The sequence below is a fragment of the Colletotrichum graminicola genome (genome assembly GCF_000149035.1).
Source record: "Colletotrichum graminicola M1.001 genomic scaffold supercont1.70, whole genome shotgun sequence".
Taxonomy (NCBI): Eukaryota; Fungi; Ascomycota; class Sordariomycetes; order Glomerellales; family Glomerellaceae; genus Colletotrichum; species Colletotrichum graminicola.
The window spans coordinates 29,551-52,976 of NW_007361074.1; the positions used below are offsets into that span (position 1 = coordinate 29,551).

General features: G+C 54.3%; 9 protein-coding genes across 9 annotated transcripts; 5 read left to right on the top strand and 4 right to left on the bottom strand.

The window, feature by feature from the left end:
- Nucleotides 1–1,703: 1,703 nt before the first annotated feature.
- GLRG_10972 (base excision DNA repair protein) lies at nucleotides 1,704–2,873 on the top strand (the record flags this gene model as incomplete). Its single annotated transcript, XM_008101606.1, has 1 exon — nucleotides 1,704–2,873. One exon carries the CDS (start codon nucleotides 1,704–1,706, stop codon nucleotides 2,871–2,873), a length of 1,170 nt encoding a protein of 389 aa, XP_008099797.1.
- A 3,621-nt stretch (nucleotides 2,874–6,494) lies between these two features.
- GLRG_10973 (uncharacterized protein) lies at nucleotides 6,495–7,389 on the top strand (the record flags this gene model as incomplete). Its single annotated transcript, XM_008101607.1, has 2 exons — nucleotides 6,495–6,715; nucleotides 6,774–7,389. The coding sequence occupies 2 exons, from the start codon at nucleotides 6,495–6,497 to the stop codon at nucleotides 7,387–7,389; spliced, it is 837 nt and encodes a 278-aa protein (XP_008099798.1).
- Nucleotides 7,390–9,790: 2,401 nt separating this feature from the next.
- Nucleotides 9,791–10,810, top strand: GLRG_10974 (alcohol dehydrogenase GroES-like domain-containing protein; the record flags this gene model as incomplete). Its single annotated transcript, XM_008101608.1, has 1 exon — nucleotides 9,791–10,810. One exon carries the CDS (start codon nucleotides 9,791–9,793, stop codon nucleotides 10,808–10,810), a length of 1,020 nt encoding a protein of 339 aa, XP_008099799.1.
- Nucleotides 10,811–11,278: 468 nt separating this feature from the next.
- On the bottom strand, nucleotides 11,279–12,175 carry GLRG_10975 (uncharacterized protein; the record flags this gene model as incomplete). The annotated part of the gene is made up of 3 exons (XM_008101609.1): nucleotides 11,279–11,594; nucleotides 11,651–12,005; nucleotides 12,073–12,175. The coding sequence occupies 3 exons, from the start codon at nucleotides 12,173–12,175 to the stop codon at nucleotides 11,279–11,281; spliced, it is 774 nt and encodes a 257-aa protein (XP_008099800.1).
- A 2,597-nt stretch (nucleotides 12,176–14,772) lies between these two features.
- On the bottom strand, nucleotides 14,773–15,819 carry GLRG_10976 (NAD dependent epimerase/dehydratase; the record flags this gene model as incomplete). The annotated part of the gene is made up of 1 exon (XM_008101610.1): nucleotides 14,773–15,819. One exon carries the CDS (start codon nucleotides 15,817–15,819, stop codon nucleotides 14,773–14,775), a length of 1,047 nt encoding a protein of 348 aa, XP_008099801.1.
- Nucleotides 15,820–16,868: 1,049 nt separating this feature from the next.
- On the top strand, nucleotides 16,869–17,252 carry GLRG_10977 (uncharacterized protein; the record flags this gene model as incomplete). The annotated part of the gene is made up of 1 exon (XM_008101611.1): nucleotides 16,869–17,252. The coding sequence occupies one exon, from the start codon at nucleotides 16,869–16,871 to the stop codon at nucleotides 17,250–17,252; it is 384 nt and encodes a 127-aa protein (XP_008099802.1).
- A 698-nt stretch (nucleotides 17,253–17,950) lies between these two features.
- On the bottom strand, nucleotides 17,951–18,273 carry GLRG_10978 (sorbitol dehydrogenase; the record flags this gene model as incomplete). Its single annotated transcript, XM_008101612.1, has 2 exons — nucleotides 17,951–18,157; nucleotides 18,235–18,273. 2 exons carry the CDS (start codon nucleotides 18,271–18,273, stop codon nucleotides 17,951–17,953), a joined length of 246 nt encoding a protein of 81 aa, XP_008099803.1.
- A 974-nt stretch (nucleotides 18,274–19,247) lies between these two features.
- On the bottom strand, nucleotides 19,248–20,394 carry GLRG_10979 (aldo/keto reductase; the record flags this gene model as incomplete). The annotated part of the gene is made up of 3 exons (XM_008101613.1): nucleotides 19,248–19,838; nucleotides 19,929–20,207; nucleotides 20,290–20,394. The coding sequence occupies 3 exons, from the start codon at nucleotides 20,392–20,394 to the stop codon at nucleotides 19,248–19,250; spliced, it is 975 nt and encodes a 324-aa protein (XP_008099804.1).
- Nucleotides 20,395–20,522: 128 nt separating this feature from the next.
- On the top strand, nucleotides 20,523–23,397 carry GLRG_10980 (uncharacterized protein; the record flags this gene model as incomplete). The annotated part of the gene is made up of 7 exons (XM_008101614.1): nucleotides 20,523–20,610; nucleotides 21,327–21,484; nucleotides 21,542–22,150; nucleotides 22,225–22,342; nucleotides 22,413–22,601; nucleotides 22,687–22,762; nucleotides 22,833–23,397. The coding sequence occupies 7 exons, from the start codon at nucleotides 20,523–20,525 to the stop codon at nucleotides 23,395–23,397; spliced, it is 1,803 nt and encodes a 600-aa protein (XP_008099805.1).
- Nucleotides 23,398–23,426: the final 29 nt, after the last annotated feature.

The window sequence follows — 23,426 nt, forward strand, 5'->3', positions numbered from 1 at the left end:
TGCAGGACACCACAGCAAAAATAGCAACGAGGGGAGTGGACCCGGGCAAGTTTGACTGGGAAAGTGTACCGCCCATATCTTTAATGGATGTCTTTGTGAATTTGCATTTGATTTGCAGATGGCCGACGAGTGGGTTGAGACCCCGATCCAGTGCGGCAAATATGCATAGTTCATCGCGTTGGTTCGCGTTGCTGTCAGACACAATCTAGCAGAAGCCTGGAGCCAAGGCGACCGGCTCGCTCAGATTAGACTGGTAGCTGGCGGGCTTTTCCGTTTCTCCTGGCTAAGGCCGTGGGCGGCGTATCGAGGCACAAAGCTGCCGTAGCTGGTGCATCGCGAAGCTAACATCGGTGGCGACGCCACACAGATGCGCTGTTGTTGCAACGTTCAAAGGTCCTAAGTTCGTAAGCAACCGACATGAGATACGATATCCTTGCACCGAACACAGCGAGGTTGCAGATCCCTGCCACACACCCTCCTGGTCTGAGCTAGGTACGTCCGTAATGTATGGGGGGGCACAACACACCTCGATGCACGAAGCAGGGGTCCATGGATGCCGGATGCGGGGAAGGGCATCACTGTGCGTGGACGAAAAGGAGCTCCAGGTCATGTCAAGGTTGAATTCCCGAAATGCTCTGTCTGGATGCGTGTATGCGTTTTGGCGCCGGTATAAGATTGTTGTTGGAACGGGTTGGGGAGGATGAGACAAATGGACAAATAGAATGGACGAAGATGATTTGTTGGCTTCCGAGTGGCTCGAGTGGTTAATGAAGGGCTTGAAGGGTGTAAGCCGGGTTGCATATTTCCGTGAAAACTCTGACCGAAGTGAAGATGCAGAGAGCAGCGCCAAGTCGCAGGGGGCTGTCTTTCGTGGACTGCCAAGTGGCGAGGAAAAAGCAATAAGTGATCTGCGAATAGATTAGAGGGGAGCACTACAGCAGCAGCAGCGAAAAAGCACAGGAGGACGTCTTCTCTCTTTCTTGTTTGCACTGACAGGATACAGTTGCTTGGCACGGTCGAGAGGTGCAGCGACGGCGCTGGATGAAGAATGTTGGATTGAGGGGTTGGTTTGACTGATGGTAATGGAGGATTGAACGAGGCTTCCACATGGGGGGTTGAGGTTGTTGCTGCTGATATCCAGTACGATATCGATGTCTTGGTGAGAGAGGAACCCCACGTGATCTCTCCGGTCCTTTTCTTTGGACGCCTTCTTCCCTCATTCTTTATTTGTTGCGTTCCTTCCTTCGTTCCTTCCCTCGTTCCCTCCTTTGTTCCTTCCTTCATTCTTCCCTTGCATCCTTCCCGGTGCGCTGGGTTCCCCCTCCTCCTTCCTCGACATCGTGCCTTCCCTTCTTCTGTTCGTCTCTTTTCCACCATCATGTGGTCCGTGCGTTCTAAGCGAACTGCACGGGCCAGGTGCTCATCTTTACTAGTCTGATTATGGTCTAGCGTACTCCGGGATGGGCCCGACTCGTTGACATCACCACTGGGAGCCGCTGATGAGGTCGACAATGTACCCTTTTTTTTTTTCCCGCATTGCCATTTCTGTGCTGTAGCCCCTGGATCCGAGTTACTTGCAGTCGTGTATCGACCTACCAAGCTGCAACACTTAAATCTATCCCGACTAAATTATATTACTGACTGTATCACTCAGGACTCATATCGTGTGACGTTGTTGTTGGATGCGATCCATTGCCATTCTCATGTCGAGAGCAACCCGGTCGAGCGCCCGGTTGGCCGCCTCAACAGCCGCCACCAAGCCAACCGAGGACGTTGCGCATCCCGTCAATCATGGCACCAAATCTGCAAAAGGCTCGACCAGGGCCGTGAAGCGGGATCCGTCTGGCAAGGGAGGCATTCCTCAGCCAGAGAAAAGGAAACGCGCCGCTACCAGGACCTCAACGGCGACCCCCTCAAAAAAGGTCAAGACGGAAGACGATGATGATGCGCCATCACCGGCCTTTGCCAACGTCCCTCCGTTGACACCCCTCAAAAAGGAGGCCATCAAGTCGGAGAGCCCGGACGCCAAGGCAAAAAAGCTGGCAAAGTCGCCCGCCGACCTGAAGTCTAAGAAACTCAAGGCGTACTCGCAATACGCCGACAAATCGCCCTTTCCTGACTTTGCTCACCCGACCCCGGACGAGTGTCGCCTGGCCCACCGGATTCTGGCTGAGCTGCACGGCAAACGGGAAAGGCCCGCCGAGGTCAAGGCCTCGGCGACCCGTGCCGGCTGCGGCGACTCGCCCTCCGTTCTCGACGCCCTCGTGAGGACGATCCTGAGCCAGAACACCAGCGACACCAACTCCACCCGCGCCAAGCGGAGCATGGATGCTGTCTACGGCGGCAGCGACGAGTGGGAAAAGATTGTCGAGGGCGGCGTCCACAAGCTGCAAGAGGCCATCAAGTGTGGCGGTCTGAGCCAGGTCAAGAGCAAGGTCATCATCGGCATCCTGAACCAGGTCAAGGAGAAGTACGGTTCCTACACGCTCGACCACCTCTTCAACGCCACCAACGAAGAAGCCATGCAGGAGCTCATCAGCTTCCAGGGCGTCGGCCCAAAGACGGCCAGCTGCGTCCTCCTCTTCTGCCTGCAGAGGGAATCCTTCGCCGTAGACACCCACGTCTGGAGGATCACCGGCCTCCTGGGCTGGCGTCCCAAGAGCGCCTCCCGAGACGAGACCCATGCGCACCTCGACGTCAGGATCCCGGACGAGGACAAGTACGGGCTCCATATCTTGCTCGTCAAGCACGGCAAGGTGTGCGATGAGTGCAAGGCCGGCGGCAAGAGCATCGGGAAATGCGAGCTGAGAAAGGCCTTCCGGCAGGAGAAGATCAAGAGCGAGGAGGGGAAGCCGTCCAAACTGGATGAATAGCGACGTTGGCGGGCCCATCTTCGATTCGCGTTCTGGCCAAGTTGAGGCGTAGAAATGGCTGCTCATCACATGATAGTCCGATTGGTGAAAATGTTGCATGTAATACTACAGAACGGGGTGGAACAACATTAGCAATGTTTAGAGCAATTTACCAACACGTTACTACCACTTCACTACCACGATATTCGAATAAATGGCGAGGATTTGATAAACTAAGATGAAAACGTCAATCGGAAAGACCCGGACAGAACCCGTAGTGAAAAATGATGCTTGATTCTCATGTTCAGTACAGGTGTCCGGGCAGATTTGCTGATGATCGTTGTTTCTAGGAAGCTTCTTGTCCACTCTTCTTTTTCTTCTTCTTTACGCCTAATATCTGTTTTCAATGGTGCTGGTAATTATTGAAATACCCGAATCCCTGCTCGACAGTAAACATTACTGTTTTCGTAGACGAGTGTTGTATTTAGCCAACTGTGACGTTGATCAGCTGTGAAGTTCCAAGTCGGATCTCGCAACAATGCCTTTCATCAATGCGAAGCTTGAAAACACAGCAGTACTAACAACGTTTGATATAATACTGCTGCATAGTCTTGGTCTTAAAATTTTGGAAGCTATTGATATCAAGACTCCGTCGTTTGGGTCGAAGTTGACGTCAACTGCAGGGTCGCCTTTATCTCGTGAGTACTCGACGCAGAAGTTTCCGTGGCTGAGCTCTGACAGCATTGCAACAAGAATAATCATGTCACCATTTTCTTCCAAAGAAAGTTAGGTATATTATGGCAAAGTGTCGTGAAGCTGGGGTAGCTTCGTGTGGCTGGTACCGGTGGTAGGCGCCACAGATGAGGCATATCAACCGATAGGCCCACATTGGGAAGACTATTTCTACCCGATTTTCTCCCTAGACTTAGACTTAGAGCAATCAACTAGTTCTCTCTGGAATGATTAGACGCTGCGGTTCATCACACAAAAATAGTTGACAAGATGTGTGCGTAGCCGCATTAGCTCTTTGATCAATATGATTGCTCGGATATCCTCTTCATACATACGTCCTTACGAGAAGCACGTTTACGCTCTCCTGCGTTTCTCTCCAACATGCATATCTCTAATAGTATAGCGTAATTGTCACTATATTTTCTTACAGTACCTATCAGGTGGATTATCATGTGCCATGTTGCATGGCGTTTCATTCGCTACTCGCAATTCTGGCCTATATATAAGACCTTTCCTTTACATCTCTCCTTCCATGGGAATCTTGATCCTATTCTTATATACCCGGCTGTGTGCTCTAGCTCTGACGATAGCCCTGTGCAGTGGCTTTTTTACTTCACTGAATGTCTTGACTTTCGAGGGATCACATATATGAACACACTAGGGCATGTTGATTCCATTATTACCGTCTATTCGGTCTCAAATATGTTCACTAGCTTGCTGATATGAACCCACGTCTTTATTCAATATATCCCCCCTTTCTACAATACTAGGCCGCAAGGTCAGCTAGCCAGGGTGGCTACCGGCAAGTGTGCGTTGCTCTCCTCCTCCAACTTATTCCAACATAACTTACCAGCAAATACTTGCACCCAGGTATATCTATCATAACCTGGAGTTTCAGATCCGCAGCGCTCTAAACGCTTGCCTGTGACAGCCCCAAACGATTCAGCCGCTGCGTTTCCTAATGCTGGACAAGATTTAGCCTTGAAATAAACAAGTTATAAAGTCAGGCTATGCCTCTGGCTTGCTTCTTGAACGGATTCCAAGACATGGCACAACGGAAGAGTCTGACATCATCGTACAATGGGATTCTTTTCTTTTGACTGTCTGTTTCTGCTTTGACCGTGCTAAACTCGTATGGACGGATCAGTCAATCGCTCACTGCTCCCCATTGCGATGGGGAGGTGGAGCTATCCAATAGCGCCTCCTTTCCCGTCATTCGTGTCTGCCCGCTCGGACCGTACGAAAGTTCGGCTTCTGGATTCAAGGCAGCGCTTGTTCATCGCATGGCACCAAGCACTCTCAAGGACTCCCCTTCGTGGTTTCAGCATCCCAGTGTGCTCGCTAGCCGCGCTAAAACAAGCCACAACGGCTCACTGTGACTGCCCCTGGCCATTTTCCGTGGGCTTTGCTCAGAGTTAGGACAGCCTTGGCAAAACTAACATGGGCTGCGAAGGGAAAGCCCCGGCCGGCACACGTCTAGTGTAAGCCAGCCGTCCTTATCACGTTGCTGATCGCCCTCACCCCCGTCATAGATGGCCTCTACTGCGATTGCTATTTGTCATGTGCTTTCGCGGAGACCCATCTCGATTAATTGCTGCAATGGCTTGTTTGCCCGGGATGCGCGTGTCCATGATTGCCGCAAGTCGGTGATTGCACGATGCAGATCACCCTGTAAGGTTTAAATGTCTTTCAGATATTATACGACTCTACGGATAGAGTTTGTAGAGACAACGGGGCGGAGATCAGCGGCCTGATTTATTACAGGGTCAGAATCGAGATCGGCGGATATTTCGAATAACATTGCATAAGACCAAAATTGGACCGAGAATAGTCAGCCTGAGAGACATCTTTTCGGCCTACCAGAGGCAAGCTTTGAGCGTGACATCGATCAGTTCTACCGAGGGGTTGCTAGAGAGCCTGCAGAGCCGATTCGGCAAATTTCGGCCATGTGTTTGAATCTTTCAAAGTGCAAACTGTTGAGCCACCGCCCGTTTCGCAGTGAACCTCGGACATCCTTCGAACAATGGCATTGTGTGGTTGCGCGGGAACGCGATAGTAAGACAAGCTTGTCCTCCCACGGACAATTTGGCTTTTCATTTCGAGGTGCATAGCACAAGCACAAGCAGCCCTCCTAATCGATCCTTCGGACAACGATGCGCCGCGCTACTGCAGGTCGCTGGCGGCGGATGGCCGGCAGACGACCAACAACAGGAGACGACGACAACTTACCTGTTTGTGCCCGAGTGAAGTGAGGCTCCTTGCCCTGCGGCTCCCATGTTCTTAGGCCCAGACAAACAGCGTCCTTCCGGATGCCACCCCGGTTGGGGGGGAGAGGAGGCCCAGCCAATCTTACCATAATGCGGTTTACCGTCCCGAGCTACGGACGGGTTCCCACCTTTTCCCAACTCTGTTCCGTCCGCTATTGATGAAGGGAGGGCTCAGATGTTTTTTTTCTTTCCGTGTATGTACCATGTCTTGCTTGCTCTAGCCACCACCTTACATGGCCGGGGGTTCCTAGAGGCGCTCAGTGACCGCGAGACTTCGCGCTGCCCTGGACTACGACGTCAGGATTTGAGCGCTGTTTGCTTTTCCTCCGAGGTTGCTGAGGCGCTACCAGGCTGGTTGCTCTCAGCCCTTGCATGATGTATTAGTTTTCTGTCTCTGATGTTTTGCGGCCCAGTGGAGGGAGAGGGATCCTGAAAGCAAGGGGGGTTTTGCTCAAGAAGATATAAGAGCGCCTCGGTCTCTCGTCTATCCAAAAGTTAGAGGAGAATCTACAAGGCAACGCACAGCAAGATCTTCATCCTTCATTCTTCATTCTTTTACCTTTCCCCAAGGTCTTCTTGGTTGTTGACTACGGGCATCACACTCTTTGTAACGCATACAATCGCACAGTCACCCCCTTTCAACATGAAGTTCTCGTCTGTTGCCTTCTTCGCTGCCGCAGCGTCGGCCGCCCTCATCGAAAATGATGTTGTTGAAGTTCCCGTTGTGAAGGCTCGCGCCGCGGGCTGCAATGCAGACAACTGCCTCCGCGCCGTAAGGGCCACCCGTTTCGGTACTGCCACCATGGAGCTTCGCATGGCCGAGTGCAGCTCATACCTCGCCGTCACAGAGACTCCGATAGCCTCGTAAGTCGTCTCCTTCCCAGGTTCTTTAGTGGTACACCCCGGCTTACCCCGTCTCCAGTACCGTCTTCGTCACCGAGTCCAGCATCCAGACCATCACGGCCAACTCCACCAAGACCCTCTTCCAGCGTCAGGTCGTGGAGACCGGCGTCTCCACGAAGACCATCCCCCAGTACGCCTCCGCCTGCCCGGACGCGGCCCGCTACAGCTCTGCCTGCTCGTGCTTCGGGGCCACCGCCGCCACGACCACCGCCCCGGCGGCCACCGTAACCTCGACCGTGTCCTTCGTCGCGACCACGACCCTGGCGCCCTACGTCAACGTCACCCGCCCCGCCGTTTCCTGCAGTGACACCTGGAGCTGCGGCGCCGCCAGGATCCCCGTCTGCTCGGGAGAGTCGGGTTGCGTGTGCTTCGAGACCGTGGAGGGACGCAAGGTATGCGCACAACCTAACGAATGCGATTCCAGCTGCGACACCACCAACGACTGCGGCAACGGCGAGGTCTGCATCAAGCAGAGCTGCTGCATGGGAGGGACCTGTATGAAGGTTGATGTCTGCCTGAACACCGCCCAGCCGAAGATGATGTTCAAGAGGCGCAACGCCGCTTGGATCAAGAAGCAGGCTCGGGCCGACTTGAACCATCTCAGCTTGGTTTCCCACGTTGCCGAGGAAGAGTAGGCCTAATTTCTCCTGTTAATGGACATGGGGGGGAGAAGAGAGTATCGCATAGAGCCTTGCATCCTTGTACATATCGTTAGAAAGAAGCATGCCCGGTGTAGACGTCAATTGCAAAAAAGTCCACGCGGCCGGGTAATTCTCGTACGCCCACTCAGATCAATCAGAAACAAAGTGACCCATACCCGAGAGACTGCAGTATTGACATACCTGGAAACAGAGATGAAGAAGCTGCACGTGTGTGTCCGGGGGGGTAAGTCGTTGAGCTCAACCCGATTGGCGGACCTCCGAAACCCCATGCCTTCATTTTGATATGCGGCAGGTAATATAAAGCTTGCCGCAGTCAACATGTTTTCTCACTGCTTGGCTTCGTCGCTCCGACCCGAGTCTGCAGGCTGTCGAGGATCTGCCGGCGGCGTCTTCTGCAAACTTGAGGCGTGTTTGCTTATTCGGGCTGGCCGAGACTAATATATTTCCAACCAGACAGGCAAGGGGTAGCTAGCTGCATTAGCCCCCCACGCTTGCTATGATACTGTTGCAAGCCATCAATCTCGGCGTTGTCATTTTTAATTTGCATACTGTCACCACCATCTCGGGCGCATTCGGCCGTATTGGCATACAAAGCTCGAGCATGTTTCATTGTTTGTGGCCCCGAATATTTGTTTAGCGGCATACATGCAACATGTGTGTTAACTAGTTCTAAATCGTCATTCATGATAGGATACCCTTGAGCACCTCCTTGTTTCATTCTCCTTATTACCACTAGAGAGTCGACGTTCCAAAGCTGTCTGTAATTGCCCCTTGTGGTCGCAAATCAGAGCATACAGTTGCCAGTCAGCACTCGGGTTTACAATAAAACCCCGCAAAGTTTGTGTCGGGAAGTCTCCTGATAGATTTGGCCGTGTAAAAGCGCGTTGCTTCGTCTTGGAGCGATATTCAAAGTCAAATGATGACTCCTTTGTCAAAGCTACTGACCCGCATACAGAAGTCAGTTGTAAAGGCACGCGGCACCTTTACAACTTCGTCCATCGCATCATGCTATCCATGGGGAAAGACCATTCTGCTTACATTGATTTCTTTCCACTTAGTTATCTTCTCAAATATAGGTACATAATTATTCCATAATTTGACTACCGCATCAATGCCGGAATATGGTCGAAATGTGATCATATCGGAGAGAGTTGCCACAATGGCTAGAACCAGAATAGCAACAGCAGTAAGAATGGGCAGAGCAACATTTCAAATCTAAACTTCAGATACAAGACATTTTACGCAGACAAAAATCAATTCTGTCACATTCACCCATTGTCGTCTCGCGTAATCTGTACTATGCACTATAGCCCGTTTGACAACTTGAACACACAGTCCATCAAGTCCGTGATCTCGGGAGCAGTCTCCGAAGTCACGAAAAAGTCAAGATCTCATCAGACGCCAAGTTTTCGTCAATCACCAGAGACTATATGTAGTCTGGTTGTTATATCGCGCCTAAGAGAAGAGCGGGCGTATCAAACGTTTACGTGTTGCGCATGCCTTGCCAGCTTCTACCTCTGCATGAAACGGTCGGGTATGGGACAAGAAGTCACGTTCGAGGCTCAGGAGAACAAGTGTTTGAATGTGTTGTTCAGTAGTCACGCGGCCGATCTACTAAGATAATACACCAGCCACGGAACATTGGGTATGGGAAATACCAACCCCGAAAAGCTATACATCCAGCTTGCGAGTCGTATGCTTGAAGGTCCAAAAATAATAACAGCGCTGGGGTATCAGAATTCTTGGAGGGAACCGTTGGTCAGAAGTTCCTCTGATATGAGAAGTTTGGCATTTCGGTGGAAGGGAGTGCAAACCTGTGGTCTCGCTGTCGTCAAGGTAATGTTAATCATCTCTGATGTCGTCTATAGACATCGTTCGCGCTTAGTCTAACTCGCGATCCGCAAGGTTCCATCGTCTTCATAAACCGTGCGGTTCTTGGAAATCCAATCCCAAGCAGCCAAATCGAATATGTGACATTTGGTAGCTGGCGTTATGCACACGGATAATCACACCACTGTCGGGCATTCCGGCGGAGTTTATTGCTAATTACAATTTTGCTGACCAATCGCGCACCATCAGCATTGCGTCTTCAACTGCTTCCGCATCGCAATCAGGCTGACAAATTTGGCGGATGTTAACCTTGGAGTCAGCATTGCTTCTTGATATATATCTAGTAAGCAGAATTTCCATTAAGTATCTAGATTGTGATTAAATATCCACTTTCATATTGCCAACGACTTGCTCAACGTTATATTGAATCTCAACACCTTGACTTGATTGACAGTCGATGCACAGGAACCCCCTCATACATCTATAGAGCCCCCAGAAGTGTATTTCACAAAGACGCCAAGCCCACTTCCTAGTAGACTACACAATGTCTCATTTGGCCGCCGTTCAACCCGAGCCCAAAGCTCTGCTAGAAGTTCAAAACGTCGAAACCCCACAACTCGGCCCTGACGAGCTCCTAATCAAGAACGAGCTGATCGCACTCGTTCCAATCGACGCGAAGCAGACCAAGCTCGCCCTCTTTCCTTCCCAATACCCCGCCATCCCCGGAACCAGCTACGGAGGCACGGTCGCGGCTGTCGGCAGCGATGTGACCAGCTTCAAAGTCGGCGACAAGGTCGCAGCGACCAAGACCGGCGGCGTCTCGGGACTCAAATACGGCGTCTTTCAAGAATACGTCGTCTCCCGCGAGGCGACGGTGAGCAAGATCCCGGCGAGTGTCGACCTCCACATCCCCGTCGGCCTGATTGGCAACTTCCCCACCGTCGTCGGACTGTTCAACGAGCACCTCGGTCTCGAGAGGCCCGACCCTTTCGGCCAAGCCTCGTTGAGCGGCAAGAAGATTCTGGTCTACGGCGGGACTTCCAGCTTCGGTAGCTTCGCGACCCAGTACCTCACACAGGCCGGGTACCAAGTCGTCACGACGACTTCCCCGCCGCACAAGGACCTAGTTGCGAAGCTGGGTGCCGTCCACGTGGTCGATCATACCCAACCTCAAGATGCGATTGTGAAAGAACTTGTTTCGCAGGGGCCCTACGACTACGTCGTGGACTCAATCTCTCTGAAACCAACATTCGACGTTGTTCCTCAGGCTGTCGCGGCACAGGGGGGCGGAAAGATACACGCGTTGCTGCCGCCTGCCGACGCTTCGAGCATTCCCGAGGGCGTGAGTGTGGAGTTTGCCCCATGGAGCCAGCCGCTTAGCAAGAAGGAGAACGCGGAATTGCTCAAGTGGGCTTACGGAACCTACTTCTCACAGGCCATAGCCAATGACAAGATCGTAGCATTGCCATCACAAAAGATTGATGGTGGACTCAGGGGACTAAATAAAGCGGTTGATGTGCTCTTCAAAGGAGTCAGTGGTACCAAGGTTGTCGTCGAACTCTGAGTTTGGCAACCATCAGAGGCTACTGGAGGGCGGTATCAGAGCACATTGAGATAGACGTGATATCAAAAGTTATCTAATAACCCAAATTCCAACACATGTAACCGTATTACGAGGGAACAAGCGATTGTTCCGCATCTAGCGTCGTTGATTTTTGATTGTATTCTTTTCTAATCGTCTAATCCAATGCCCAGCGGCAAGGGGCAGGCCTTGTTTCAACTAGTACGACCTCACCAAATAACGGTGCAAACCGGATGAAGAGAGCAGTATATACATAACACTGTTATTACACACATGTGAATCATGCTCCCGGTTCGTCCGCTATGATGACGCGACCCGTCCGCTCACAGGGCTCCGCCACTGTGACGAATCGAACCTTTGGTTAGAATAATGTCGTTTTTGGTCGAACTACGGCGTGCCTTGCATCGCGGTCGAGCTTCCTGGGCCCAAGCAGAGAATTCCGGAGGACCACTACGCCGCAGGGGCGGCGGGAGCAGCAGCAGGATCTTGGGCAGGGTTGGCAGCGGGAGCGGCGGATTCGGCGGGAGCGGCTGGAGCGGCGGATTCGGCGGGGGTGGCAGATTCGGCGGGAGCTGCTGGTGCGGCAGGGGCAGCGGCAGGAGGCGCGCCACCACCGGCGCCGCCCGCTTTCGCCGGTGCCGGGACAAAGGCCGCGTTCGCTAGGGGGATCTGCCCAACGGCGCCACCGGCAACCGTGGTTCCGTCAACGCTCTTCTGTGAAGCCGCCGATAGCTTGGAGTACTGAACGACTTGGGTCGCGGATGTGCTATGGCTTTGTAAGCTCTCGTGGACCTCACAAGTTCAAGTGCTCTCGCTACTTACGGGTTGATCACCATGACCTGGCCTTCTTGACAATGCGGTCCCGTGGCGCAGTACAGGAACATCGGCGCGGTGCTGGTGACGGGCATGTTAAAGGTCCCGACCATGGCCTGGCCGTCCTGGTACGGGATGTGGCCGCTGTGAATGGCGCCGGCGTTTGTCGCCTGCAGAGGCTGGCATGCGGCTCCCTCAGCGCTCTGTGTCACGGTATGGTTGCCGTTGCTGAACTGGAACTGCACGATATCGCCGACCTGGGCCTGAATCAAGTTCGGGACGAAAGTGTCCTGCGGACCGCCGACTACCACCGGGATGATTTGGTTGCCTTGAGGGGTTGCTGGGGCTGCTGCCTGTCTCCTGACTGATGCTTGTTGTTAGTGATGGCGGCCAACGGCTGAGTATACTGCTGAGGGGGCTCGAGAACTTACTCCTGAAAGGACGATGCGAAACGCCTCCCACGACGGTTCCATCTGCAGGGAAAGGGTCTCTCTTGACGGGCTGGGGCATCGCGCTGACCGTGGCAGCAGCCATCAAGGCCCAGGCTGAGTTGAATCTCATATTGAATAAAGAGAGGAAAGTGAGTCCGAGTCGAAGAGTAATCCGAGAGAATGACAGAAAACGAGCACTGATCAACAGTGACTATCCCTAAACGTGATTAAAATGGCGTAAAATGCGTAAATGACTGTAATAGCCTGTCTTGACGAGAAAAGACGGCTGTTCCTCGCTGGGAGGATTCTTGTTTGAAGGGAAGTAAGGGAAGGTATGAAGATGGAGACAAAACTTCATTCAGACCGCAGGTGAGTCTAAATTTTGAGTTATATTAGGATTGGGAGCTAGGAGGTAGACACTAGATGACGGAGGATTTGGAAAATAAAACGCGGAAAGCCAAGACCCAACAAGACTCTTGGACGGGGCTCTATGGGAACTTTGCCATGCATGATAAGATGCCCACAGCAGGGGTGGAAGCATTGTGGCCCTCATGAAGCCTCATCACGACCCAGGACACGCAAAGAAGCGCCAAGACAACGACCGACGACGTGGACGCAGGTCGGTCTATACGTCGACGCTGGGCGTCCGCGATGTCCGCTTGCCGCCAAGATGTCTGACGATGTTCCGCGACCGTTTGAGGCTCCAACAGGCGATACCCCTTCGGGAAGACAGGGCCTTGCAGGGTGGGCGGCGATCTTGAGGAAGATCATGTCGATTGGATCGTCGCCGTCCCTCTCTCCACCAAAGATCATGAGATGGCGTGAAGCTGTGTTTCCGACTTGCCAAGTTGGTGGGGCCGATGTGGGCATAGGGAGCCGTAGGGGGTCCCCCGTATGGGAGATTTGCCCGTGTTTCATGTGGCCGTCAGGTCGTTCTCTTGGTCTTGGGCCTTTAGCCTTGGTGCAGATTCTTCCATACCAACGGCTCGGTCAAAGATGTGTAGAGTGAGTTATCCATGTGTGACGGACAACTGGCTTATGAAGCCAAGATGTAACCCTCCTTGGTGTGCAACGGCTTGCCGTGGCTTGCTAATATAAAGTCTGTGCGTGGACTATGATCGTCAGGCCTTTGAGAATCTAAACGCCGATACGGAGTACACCATTTTCTCCCACTTGCTCTCACTTACTCTCACACACCCACACCCTCGCGCCCACATCCCTCACACCTCTTCGGCAGCAAGCGTAAAGACAGGAGGCTCAAGGAGCCGCTTAGTCAATGACAACGCCGAGTCGAAACGGTGCAAACATGAGACGAAAAGAAATTGCATTTGCTCGGCAATGATCCGATGGATGCGGCCGCTCGCCCGCATAGGTGGGCAGGTGGGCTTTCGACAGCGTAAAGATGCCAAAATGCCTACGGGCGTGTCCCCCCCCCCCTTCGCACATGTGAAGATGTTGAAAACATGAACGGAAACCCCCAAGGAAACCATCATGAATGATCGACGCTCAAGGCCTGCCACCTTGTCCCTTCAACCACGTAAGATACACTCGAAGCCATCGCTAGCAGGACGCCGCGTCGACATTACGTCGTCACTCTTGGCCCTTGGGATTCGCGTCAGAGGAGGGTGTCATGGGTCAGCGGTCGGCATTGCGCCGCTACCTAGTGCTCGTCACGAACTGCCGTTTCTCCCTTTCGGGCCCTCCCACCATCTTGTTCCCAAGCGCCGACCCGCCAAGACACACACACATATCGGTCATGGCTGAACTTCGGAGGTTTCTGCTTCACTCCTCGCTCGGCGTTCGTTTCTTCAATGCCTGCGTCGCTCCTGGTAGGGGTAAACGGGGAGGCCCCTTGCAGGAGCACTTGCTCCGCACATCCCGAGCCGAGAGCATGATTCCCTGGCTCCCGGGGAACACTCTTACTATCCACGCAGCTGTGAGAAATATCCCTACCGGTAGGTCTGTTACCAAGGATCTCCCGGTTCTCAATACAGTAACATGGGTCCTCGGTACGAGAGAGAGTGGCGAGAGAGACGCAACCCGCGCCCCGCGAACGCCCGGAGCCATGTCCCAGCCGAGCCTCCTGGTCGGCCGAACTGGGGAACACAGCGTCGTATGTCCGGGAGGTGGGGGCGGAGCTTCTTCCTTATTGAGCCTCGATCCAACTGTGACGGGTTCGTCGCCGTCCAGTTGCCAACGTCGACCACGCCATCTCTCACAGTCCATCTCCATCTCTTCGCGGCGTTCGATTTACTAGGTGCTATCAAGGCTTTCTCACTTCCAACGTGAGATTTAGTGGATTCTGGCTCTCAGGAATGCACGAACCCCTTCATGCCCCCCCCACGAGAGACGCGATGACGTTCTCAGGTAGATTGCTTACCTCTTCTGATTACAAGCTCCGACGAAGTGCATCGGAATTGGTGTCAAACACCAATGAACCAGAGCCTGAGCATCTCAGTGCTCTAGTGATGGCGCACCCAGTTCACGCAGCTGCATCAGCAATCCAATATCGCATGTTTAGCTACAAAACATGGCTCTGTTGTTATAGACTCGTCGAAAGTCATTGCTTATTATAATGGCTGGCAACTGTGCTCTGTCTGCTATATTGTACATCAGAGCAGGGTTGCAACTTTTCCATCGAAATCGTCGTCCTATGCCTTTTGCTTCTTTTCTCTCTCTTTTTCTCATATGCTAAAGTCATTAGGCCGAATCTGGTTTTGTCCAGGCCTGCAGGTACCCGTCGACCCTGCGGATGTTATCATGCCCCGCCGCTCTGCTTGCCTCGTATGCCAAACGGTACACGTGGATCGACTCGTGAAACAGCGGGCGGCGGTGTTTCCATCCGGTCAGTCTCGTGAGTTTTGTCGAGTCGGTCCACTGGGGGAAGCTGATGATCCCTGGCGGCCACGGGTCCTCTCCCTCCTTCAGAGAAGAGGGCTCGGCGTATTGCAGGCCACCCTGAATCCCGTACTCGACAGCCAGAGCGCGCGCCACCTCATCGACCGTCTCATACCGCTGGGCTGAGATGTTGAAGGCCTGCCCCTCGACCTCTGCCCTGTTCGGATGTGCGGCAATGGCAACGTATGCTTCCGCGCAGTCGTCGACATGAAGGGCGTGGACGATGGTGCTCGGCGCAGCCGGCAACAGGAGCGGCTTCCCCTCGGCGCCGGTCTTGGCCGCGACGTCGAAGAAGGCCTTGTAAAAGCTCGAGCTGCGACCGTAGACGTTGGTCGGCCTCACGAGAACCGGAGCAAACACGTCGGAGTGATCAAAGACCCTCACGGCGTACGTCGCTCGGTCCTTCAGGAGAGGGATCGTGTTTATGGGCGATTCCTCCGTGTGCGGAGTCAGGCCTGGCGCTCCGTGGTAATGCGGGCCTACGCCGTAGTCCTTACAACCGGAGGTGAAGATGACGAGCGGTCGCAGGCCGGCTGCCGAGCTAGCCTCTCCCAGAGTCCGGAGCATCTGGACAGTGTTTTGGTAGTGGGGCACATAGTCGAGAATGTTCTCCGTGACCGAGACGATGGCGTCGAGGGTCGACGGTAGGTGGCTCCGGATATCGGCGTGGGAGGCGTGGTCGTCGATGGCGCCGACGACGGGGACAATCTCCTCCTGGGCGAGCGCCGTAGCGGCCGAAAGGGACCTGACGAGGCCATACGTCGTCCATCCAGCGGCCACGAAGGCGCGCGCAACGGCGTTGCCGATGTAGCCGTTCGCGCCGGTGACGAGGACGGTCTTGGGCGCCATTCTGGGTTTGGTGCAAAGAAATGATGTTCTTCTCTTCGGCTTTACGGGCCGGCTTTGGGTATATTTGTAGTTGGTTTCCTCACCCGGTTCCGTGCTGATTCACGATGGACCGCTCATGATCCGGAAACTAATTCCCGTCCGACTTGTGGTGGACTTTCGGACTGCGGTCTAATCTTGGGACCGAACGGCGGGCAGATCTTGCTACAAAACCACAGGGACGGGAGAAGCGCTTACATGAGCAGAACATATGCTGCAGCCAAAACAAGGAAATAGTCGGGCGATGATTGGTAAGCACGGGGTGATTTCACATCGATTTAACTACGAAAGCAAATGGGTGAGAAAGTTGATACGACATTCTGTCACGTCGTTCGAGTAGTGACGTTGCTGACACCCACGAAACCGAGTGCCAGAAGATCTCATCCTTGTCAGCAAACTATCGCTGGTGAGTTATCGCGAACCGAGTTTCCAATGGATAGACCTTTGATGAGAGGTTGAATGCCTTGACCTTGTTTGCAACTACCACCGCTTCAACTATCCAGTCACATTTCCTGAGCGCCGCCAGGAATTCCTCTAGGGCAAAAGTTGACTCTTATTAGCCAATGCGACAGTGGAATTCGGCCACACGAGATCCTAACCAATACACACTCCGAGGGTTGTCGGTATATAGGCGTCACCACCTGCGATATCCCAAAAGTGTGTACTCCACAAGGTTGCATATGTTTATGTAGACTGTTCGGGTGCTACCTTGCGAGACATCAAATTTAGTTTTCCCATGTCACGAAAGCACATCTGCCCGTGTAACCTGCTATATGCGGCCTTAGTTGACGGCCACATTCCTGAGCCTGACGCCCCTTGTGGCACGACCCGAAAACCCATGTGCCTCCATACTCGTTTTGGAATTATACACAATCTGGATCAAATATTTGGCTGGGCTTCGGGAGCCACACCATCCGACGTGGAAGGTTTTGTCTCGGTAATCTGTTCAAAAGGGCAGCGATCCCTCTCGGATGTGCCCGCCATGTCATCTCGAACCTACTACCAGCATCATCATGCGTTATCTCGCCCTGATATCAGTAGCTGTCGCTACCCTTGGCGCGATATCACGAGGCTCCGCCTTGTCTCTTTGGGAAGAACCGTCATGTCTTTGCCGTGACGAAGCGTTGGATATCGCCAATCGGTGGCTCAGCATCTTCTCGACCGGTGGCGTTTCCGGCAAGGAGGAGGTGGCCACGATTGTTTCACAGGATCTCGTCAGCGCCGACGAAACCTTTGGTCCGCCTACCTACGGAATCGACGCCTTCTGGGAAGCCATCAAGACACCGTCCAACCTTACGACGAACGTGACGCAGGCCACAACCTTTTTCATCCACACGTGTGACCAGATCGCTCTCAACTGGCAGTATGATGCCGTGTCGACCGGCTACAACTCGTGAGTCTAGTGCCGGATGCATGTAAAGGTATGGTCATGTTAATGGTGGGACCCTTTTGTAGAACCGTTCCTGCAGGAACACCTGTTTCGTTCACCGGCAACGATATTCTTCAGGTTGACTTGAAGACAAGACTGGTTTCCAACGCTACTTCGTGTGGTCAATGGATCCTTTTGGCTCAACAACTAGGAGGAAGGAGCTGTACAGTTTAGAGAGAGTAGCTGGGCTACGGGAGGCCATCTCCAGTTTACAAGCACGAATGGCATCGTCTCTCATACTTCATCGAAACCCTATCTCAAAAGGGGCCGGAAGGCAGGGACGGAATACTTTACACAGCACAATGAACTAATGTCAATGATATTGTACTGAAGCGATGAACTCAGCTCCTCGCCCCTCTTATGTAGTGTATATCGTGATAAATCACACGCACCAAGATAACATACACTTGCGCGTTCGAAACACCCCAGGCCATGGCTGTAGAACTAGGAGTGAAGTTTGGAGTCATTCCTCAACTTGAGAGGGTCTAGAGCGATTATGTTCATCAGTAATAAACAGAGTGTAATCTATATCCATGTTCGCGGTTCTTTCAAATGATCATCAATGCTTCAATGCTATGAACAATAATTATCTTATGCTTTCCACTGCCCATTCTGCAAAGCCTCACTCCCTCAACCATTTAATGATGACTTTGCCGCTGTTGTTCCTCAGAAGATGGGGGAGTCAATCTCATCCACAATCTGCACTTTGATGCTGCCGTTCCTGTAGTCCGAGGCGAGTGTAAGGGCGTCAACTGCCTTCTCGAGAGGAAACGTGTGCGAGATGAGGCTCTTGAGGTCTAGAATGCCGCTGTTGAGGCAAGCGATGCCGGCGGGCCACGTGTCACGGTACCTGTTGATGAACTCGAGCTTTATCTGTCGTTGTCGCAACACGTCAGCACACCGCGTCTCCGTTCCGAGCTGGTATAGGAACCGGGAGCCATTTTCCTCACCTCGGCGAGAGAGATGTGCATGAAGGGCAGGTTGTTCATGATCTCGCGCCCTACACCAATCACAATGACCGTGCCGCCGCGACGGACGGCGAAGGCGGCCGTGCAGATGCTTTCGCGGCACCATTGACGAGCGTCTCGGGTGCTATGGCTGTGGCGACCATGTTGAGGGCCTTGATGTTTGCGAGCTAACGGTCCAAGGGAGATGGAGGAGGAGGGTCACTCCAGTCAAGTCTATGAGAATTTCAGCAATTGTCTATAATCGATGTATACCAATCGGTAAGGGATCTGTGCAGTAGGATCGTTGAGCTACAACATGACAGACAGAACAAGGTCCGTCACAAGAAAGATGTGAGAGAAGGGAATGGCATCTAGCCGGTCAGATTGCGCGAAAAGCTTCCCCCTCATGTCTCATGCGCACCGTCTCGTCACGTTAACATTTTCCCCAATATGCGATCCCCTCTTTGACTGGCAACAATACAGCAGACCGCCGCCGCTCTTGGGGAGTCTGGGCAATATGCCGAGCGCGTAGGACTTCCTCATCGAATCCCATGAGAAATGCGTGTTTTGTTTTTCTTTTGTCGACCGCCCGATTAGGAAATCTTAAGCACCACGCACCACGTTTAGTCATTAGTCGGTGTATTAGGGATGATGCTTGCTTTTGCTAGTTCGTTCGGATGACGGAGGTTCTGCTTCGGCTTTCGATAGGCCGACATGCTTCCAGGACTCGGTTCCGAGGATCAATGAAACACGTGGGATTTGGAAAGAGGTTTGCAACTTTGGTTTGATACACGTGGCCGACGAGCACATGCAGCCTTTCGGACGGTACTGGCAGAGCACAGGCGATGGACACCTCACAAAAGAAGGGGGGGAAGTCAATTGCAGTCGAAATATAGTTGATCAATTCATGGCAGCTTCTGTAAACCATCCATGCCATCCATGCTATCCTGTGCTCCTGTTCCCGGAATCCACCCATCAACACCAGCCATCTATCATATCCCTATGATGGGTCGCGCTTAGGCGAAGATGCGCAGAGGGCGCTGGGGCAGGTAGAAACCGGGGTCGTTGAAGCGCAGGCCGAGGTCGAGGTCGGATATGGACTCGATCTCCTCGGGGGTCAAGTCGAAGCCGTTGACCTCGAGGTTCTGCTTCAGGCGGTTCTGGCTGTTGCTCTTGGGGATGACGGCGACGCCGCGCTGGGTGGCCCAGCGGAGAAGGACCTGGGCCGGCGTGACGCCGTGCTTGTCGGCGGCCTTCTTGACGGGGTCGACTTCGAAGAGGCCCTTGGCGTCGAGGGCGCGCTTGTTGGAGATCTCGAGGAAGGACTGGGGCCCGAAGGAGGAGTAGGCGGTGACGGCGATCTTGTGCTCCTGGGCCATGGCCACGAGGTCGGGCTGCACGAGGTAGGGGTGGTGCTCGATCTGCAGCGACGAGATGGGGTGCCGGGCGTAGGACTGGATGTCGTAGAGGGACTGGGCCTGGAAGTTGGAGACGCCGATGGACTTGGCGATGCCCTCGTCGACGAGCGTCTCCAAGCACTCCCAGGTCTCGCGGATGGGGACGCTGTCTGGCTCGACAATCTTCTGGTCCTTGTCCATCCACCAACACTAAATTTTTTTTTTCTCTCGTGTGAGTTTAACGTTTTTGTCTCTCGGTTGTCCATGTAGGACGGACGGCGAGGGAGGTGGCAGGCTTACAGGGTACTCGTTGACGGCAGGGTCAATGTACTTGAGGGCAACGGGGAAGTGGATGAGGAACAGGTCGATGTAGCCCAGGCCCCAGGTCTCGTTCTGCTTCTTGGCCGTGGGAATGGCGTGCTCCTTGCGGTGGTAGTTGTTCCACAGCTTGGTGGTGATGAAGATGTCCTCACGCTTCACAAGGCCGTCGGCGATGGCGCGGCGGACGCCCTCTCCGGCCTCCTTCTCGTTCTGATAGTCGTAGGCGCCGTCAAAGAGGCGGTAACCGGTCTTGATAGCCTTGTGTGAAAGAAGGGGCGTCAGTGAGTGCCACTCGTGTCCGGGACGGCTTCGTTCGGAGCTACGGGAGTATGGTACTGACGTTGTAGACGGTATCGGCGCAGGACTCGCGGGGAACTTTCCACAAGCCGAAGCCCACGAGAGGCATTTCACGGCCGGAAGCGAGGGTAATAGTTTCCTTGCCCATTTTGAATTTCTCCTCAAAGAGAATTGGATATGGTATTGTATGAAGGAAATTTGTTGCAGAGAAAACGACGGAGTTGCTTGATTCATGAATAAATACCGGCCAAGAACGACAACGTGTTTCGAGTCCCAATGGTTCTTGACGTCAGGATATATGTCGCCCATGTTTCGCCAACCCCGCGCCTAGCAGCCCCTGTTGACTCGTGCTCGACAGGGTTCCGTGAGGGGTGACTATGGTTAGTCCGTGCTGGATAGATGGATGGAATGGGATTCATTGTCTTGTGTGATGGAATAGTGCAGGATTGGGAGCATGTCGTTATGAGACGATGCCAGTTCCAGACGTTGACCGGCTATACTCGAGTCAATTCGACCGTCGGATCTCATGAATGAACTCCAAATCGTTCCATGTTGCCCCTGACATCTATCCACAATTTATGCTTCCACAGAGCTTCACCTGGGCTGGGTGAGAACCCCCCCAACCCCCCGGTCCATGCTCGTCTAATCCGCACTTCTCCGCGTGTTCCCCCAGCATTTGTTTGGGGGGGGGGCTCTTCTGCCTTCCCAATCGGACAATATCATCTGCTTCCCTCTGGTCATGGGGGCCAATGCAAGCATCGGTTGATAGATTCGACGATACGAGCCGAACGGGAACGATGGCGGACGACACGGACTCAGTATTGGGAAGCGGTGCTGGGACTGAAACCGGAACCAGGCCTCCGAGACAGCGGCGCCAGAGAACACGGACTGGGTGTTTAAAGTGTCGGATCCGGCGGCGCAAATGTGAGCCTCTTTCTACATCCCTTTTGGTGTTTTGGTGATAATCCGGGCCGCCGTATATGTTTTCAACGACGAAGAAACACCACCACTCCCCGTAGGCTAACCATGTTTCGGTGACACTTGAAAGCTGACGGCATGTGCTTTTTCACGATAACGCAGGCGACGAGAGAAAGCCGAGGTGTCAGCGCTGCATCGATGGGGGCTTTGAGTGCCAGTACGGCTCTCGACTGACGTTCTTGGACAAGAATGCGTTGACCGTATCGTCGACGTCGGACGCGGGTGATGCATCGACGCCGCCGAGATACTTCAAGCTACAGGTTGGCGACTTGGCCGCGTTGTCATGTTAAAGCCTCACGGCTCACATATGCATACAGTTTGTTAACCCGACATGCCCGAATCAAACCGCAGAACCTTCATCACCACCCTCCCCTGTGTCCCAAGACCCTCCAAACCCATCCATTACAACAAACTCAACCGACATTCCCGTCTGTATATCGCCCTCGCAGACACCGGCGCCACCAGTCTCAACCTTTCAAAACGACCCTCAACTCTTGGACGCTCCCGTTCTGCAACTCCAGCCCCTAGAGCCACATTTGGCACCACCCTTTCACCACCCGTCGCCGCGCACGCAATGGCGATCCCAGAGCATCGGCCATGAGAGCCTCGCATCGCCAGCGGGCAACTTCCACATTACGGACAAGCCGCCAGACGGGTCGGCGAACAGCGACGCGGCATACGAGACCGCGCTCAACGCTTTACTTTCTCTGGGGAACGAGGGCGCAGACTTGGAGTCGCTGCCGAGCCGCGGCTCCGGGTCGTACGCCGCGGCCGGCGATGGGTTCCGAGTGAGTCCGCAGGAGTTGATATCCGCGTCGCCCAACTCGGCCGAGGAGAGGAGGGCACCCGCGGCGACGCTCCCTCTGACGGCGCCCAGCGTTTCTCCAGACCGACTGCTGCAGCTGTTACGCCACTTTACATACCAGGTTGCGCCATGGATAGGTTTCCGTTTATGCCGGGCTGTCCGTCCCGCGCTGGGTTTTACTGACGTCGGACAAAGCTCGACTTGTGCGACATGAGCCAGACGTTCGGCCTCCATGTGCCCCGACTCGCGATCGAGAACGAGGGTGTTTTCCATTTCACTTTTGGCCGTGGCAGCCGTCGCGCAACAGGCGGACGTGAGCGGCACACCGTTCGGCCATGTCGAACACCTCAAGTCCCTTGCTCGCGCGAGGCCAATGCATGCAGAAGGCGGCGTCAGCATGGGCGACGGCGGTCTGGTACATTTGGCTCTTTGGACTGCATGCCAGTTCACCTCGAGCGTCCCGGACGCCTGGCAGGATCTGCATGGGATGATGGACGACAACTTCTGGAGTGTGGCGCTCGCTGAAGTGACTCCAAAGGCTATCGCAATCCTGTCTGTATTGATACGGCTCGGTAAGAAGAAGAAAAACTTGCAATTCTCTAAATCGACTCGAGAAGGCCACAGGTCCGTCCCGGAGCTGACGCGCAACCAACCCAGAGCTTGCGGCGGCACTCGTGACCGGCGCGCCGATCTCCGTCCCGGAGCGGCTACACTACGACGCCATGTCCCAGCCGTGGGATTCCTCCTCGATCGCCGAGACCATGTTCCGATGCACTGTCGAGCCGCTCCTCCTCTGCTCCCAGGTCGTCAACTTCTGCGCAGGCGGCGGCGGCTCCCGCGCGCACACCGCCGTCGGCCCGGGCGTCCCCCCCGACCCCCGTCCACCGCTGGACGATGCTCAGCGACGCCCTGGGCGCGTGGTACGCCAACCGGGCCCAGGAGTTCCGGCCCATGGCCGAGATGGACGGCGAGGAGAGCCTGTTCCCTGTCGTCCTGTTCACCAACGGCGCCGCCGTCTTCGCGAACCCGCTGTACCACACCGCCATGCCCCTGCTGCTGCAGAACAAGCCGCGCGTGCTGCTGCTGCAGACGGCGGCGGCGGCGGCGGCGGCCAAGAAGTCGTCGGCCGCGCCGTTGTCGTCGCCGCTGTGGCACGCCCAGAGCGTGTGCGGCATCGCGCTGAACAACGACCGGCGGGACAGCTGGGACCTCTGCCTGGTCGCGTCGCTGTACCTTGCCGCGCAGAGGATGACGTACGAGCCGCAGCAGAGGGCCATCTTGAGGTGTTTCGAGCGCGTCAGGGCGCTGACGGGATGGCGCGTCGATGGATTCTCGGCCAAGGCCCGCGAGGACTGGGGGCTGATGTAGATGTAGAGAGATGCGGTGCGGTCGATGTA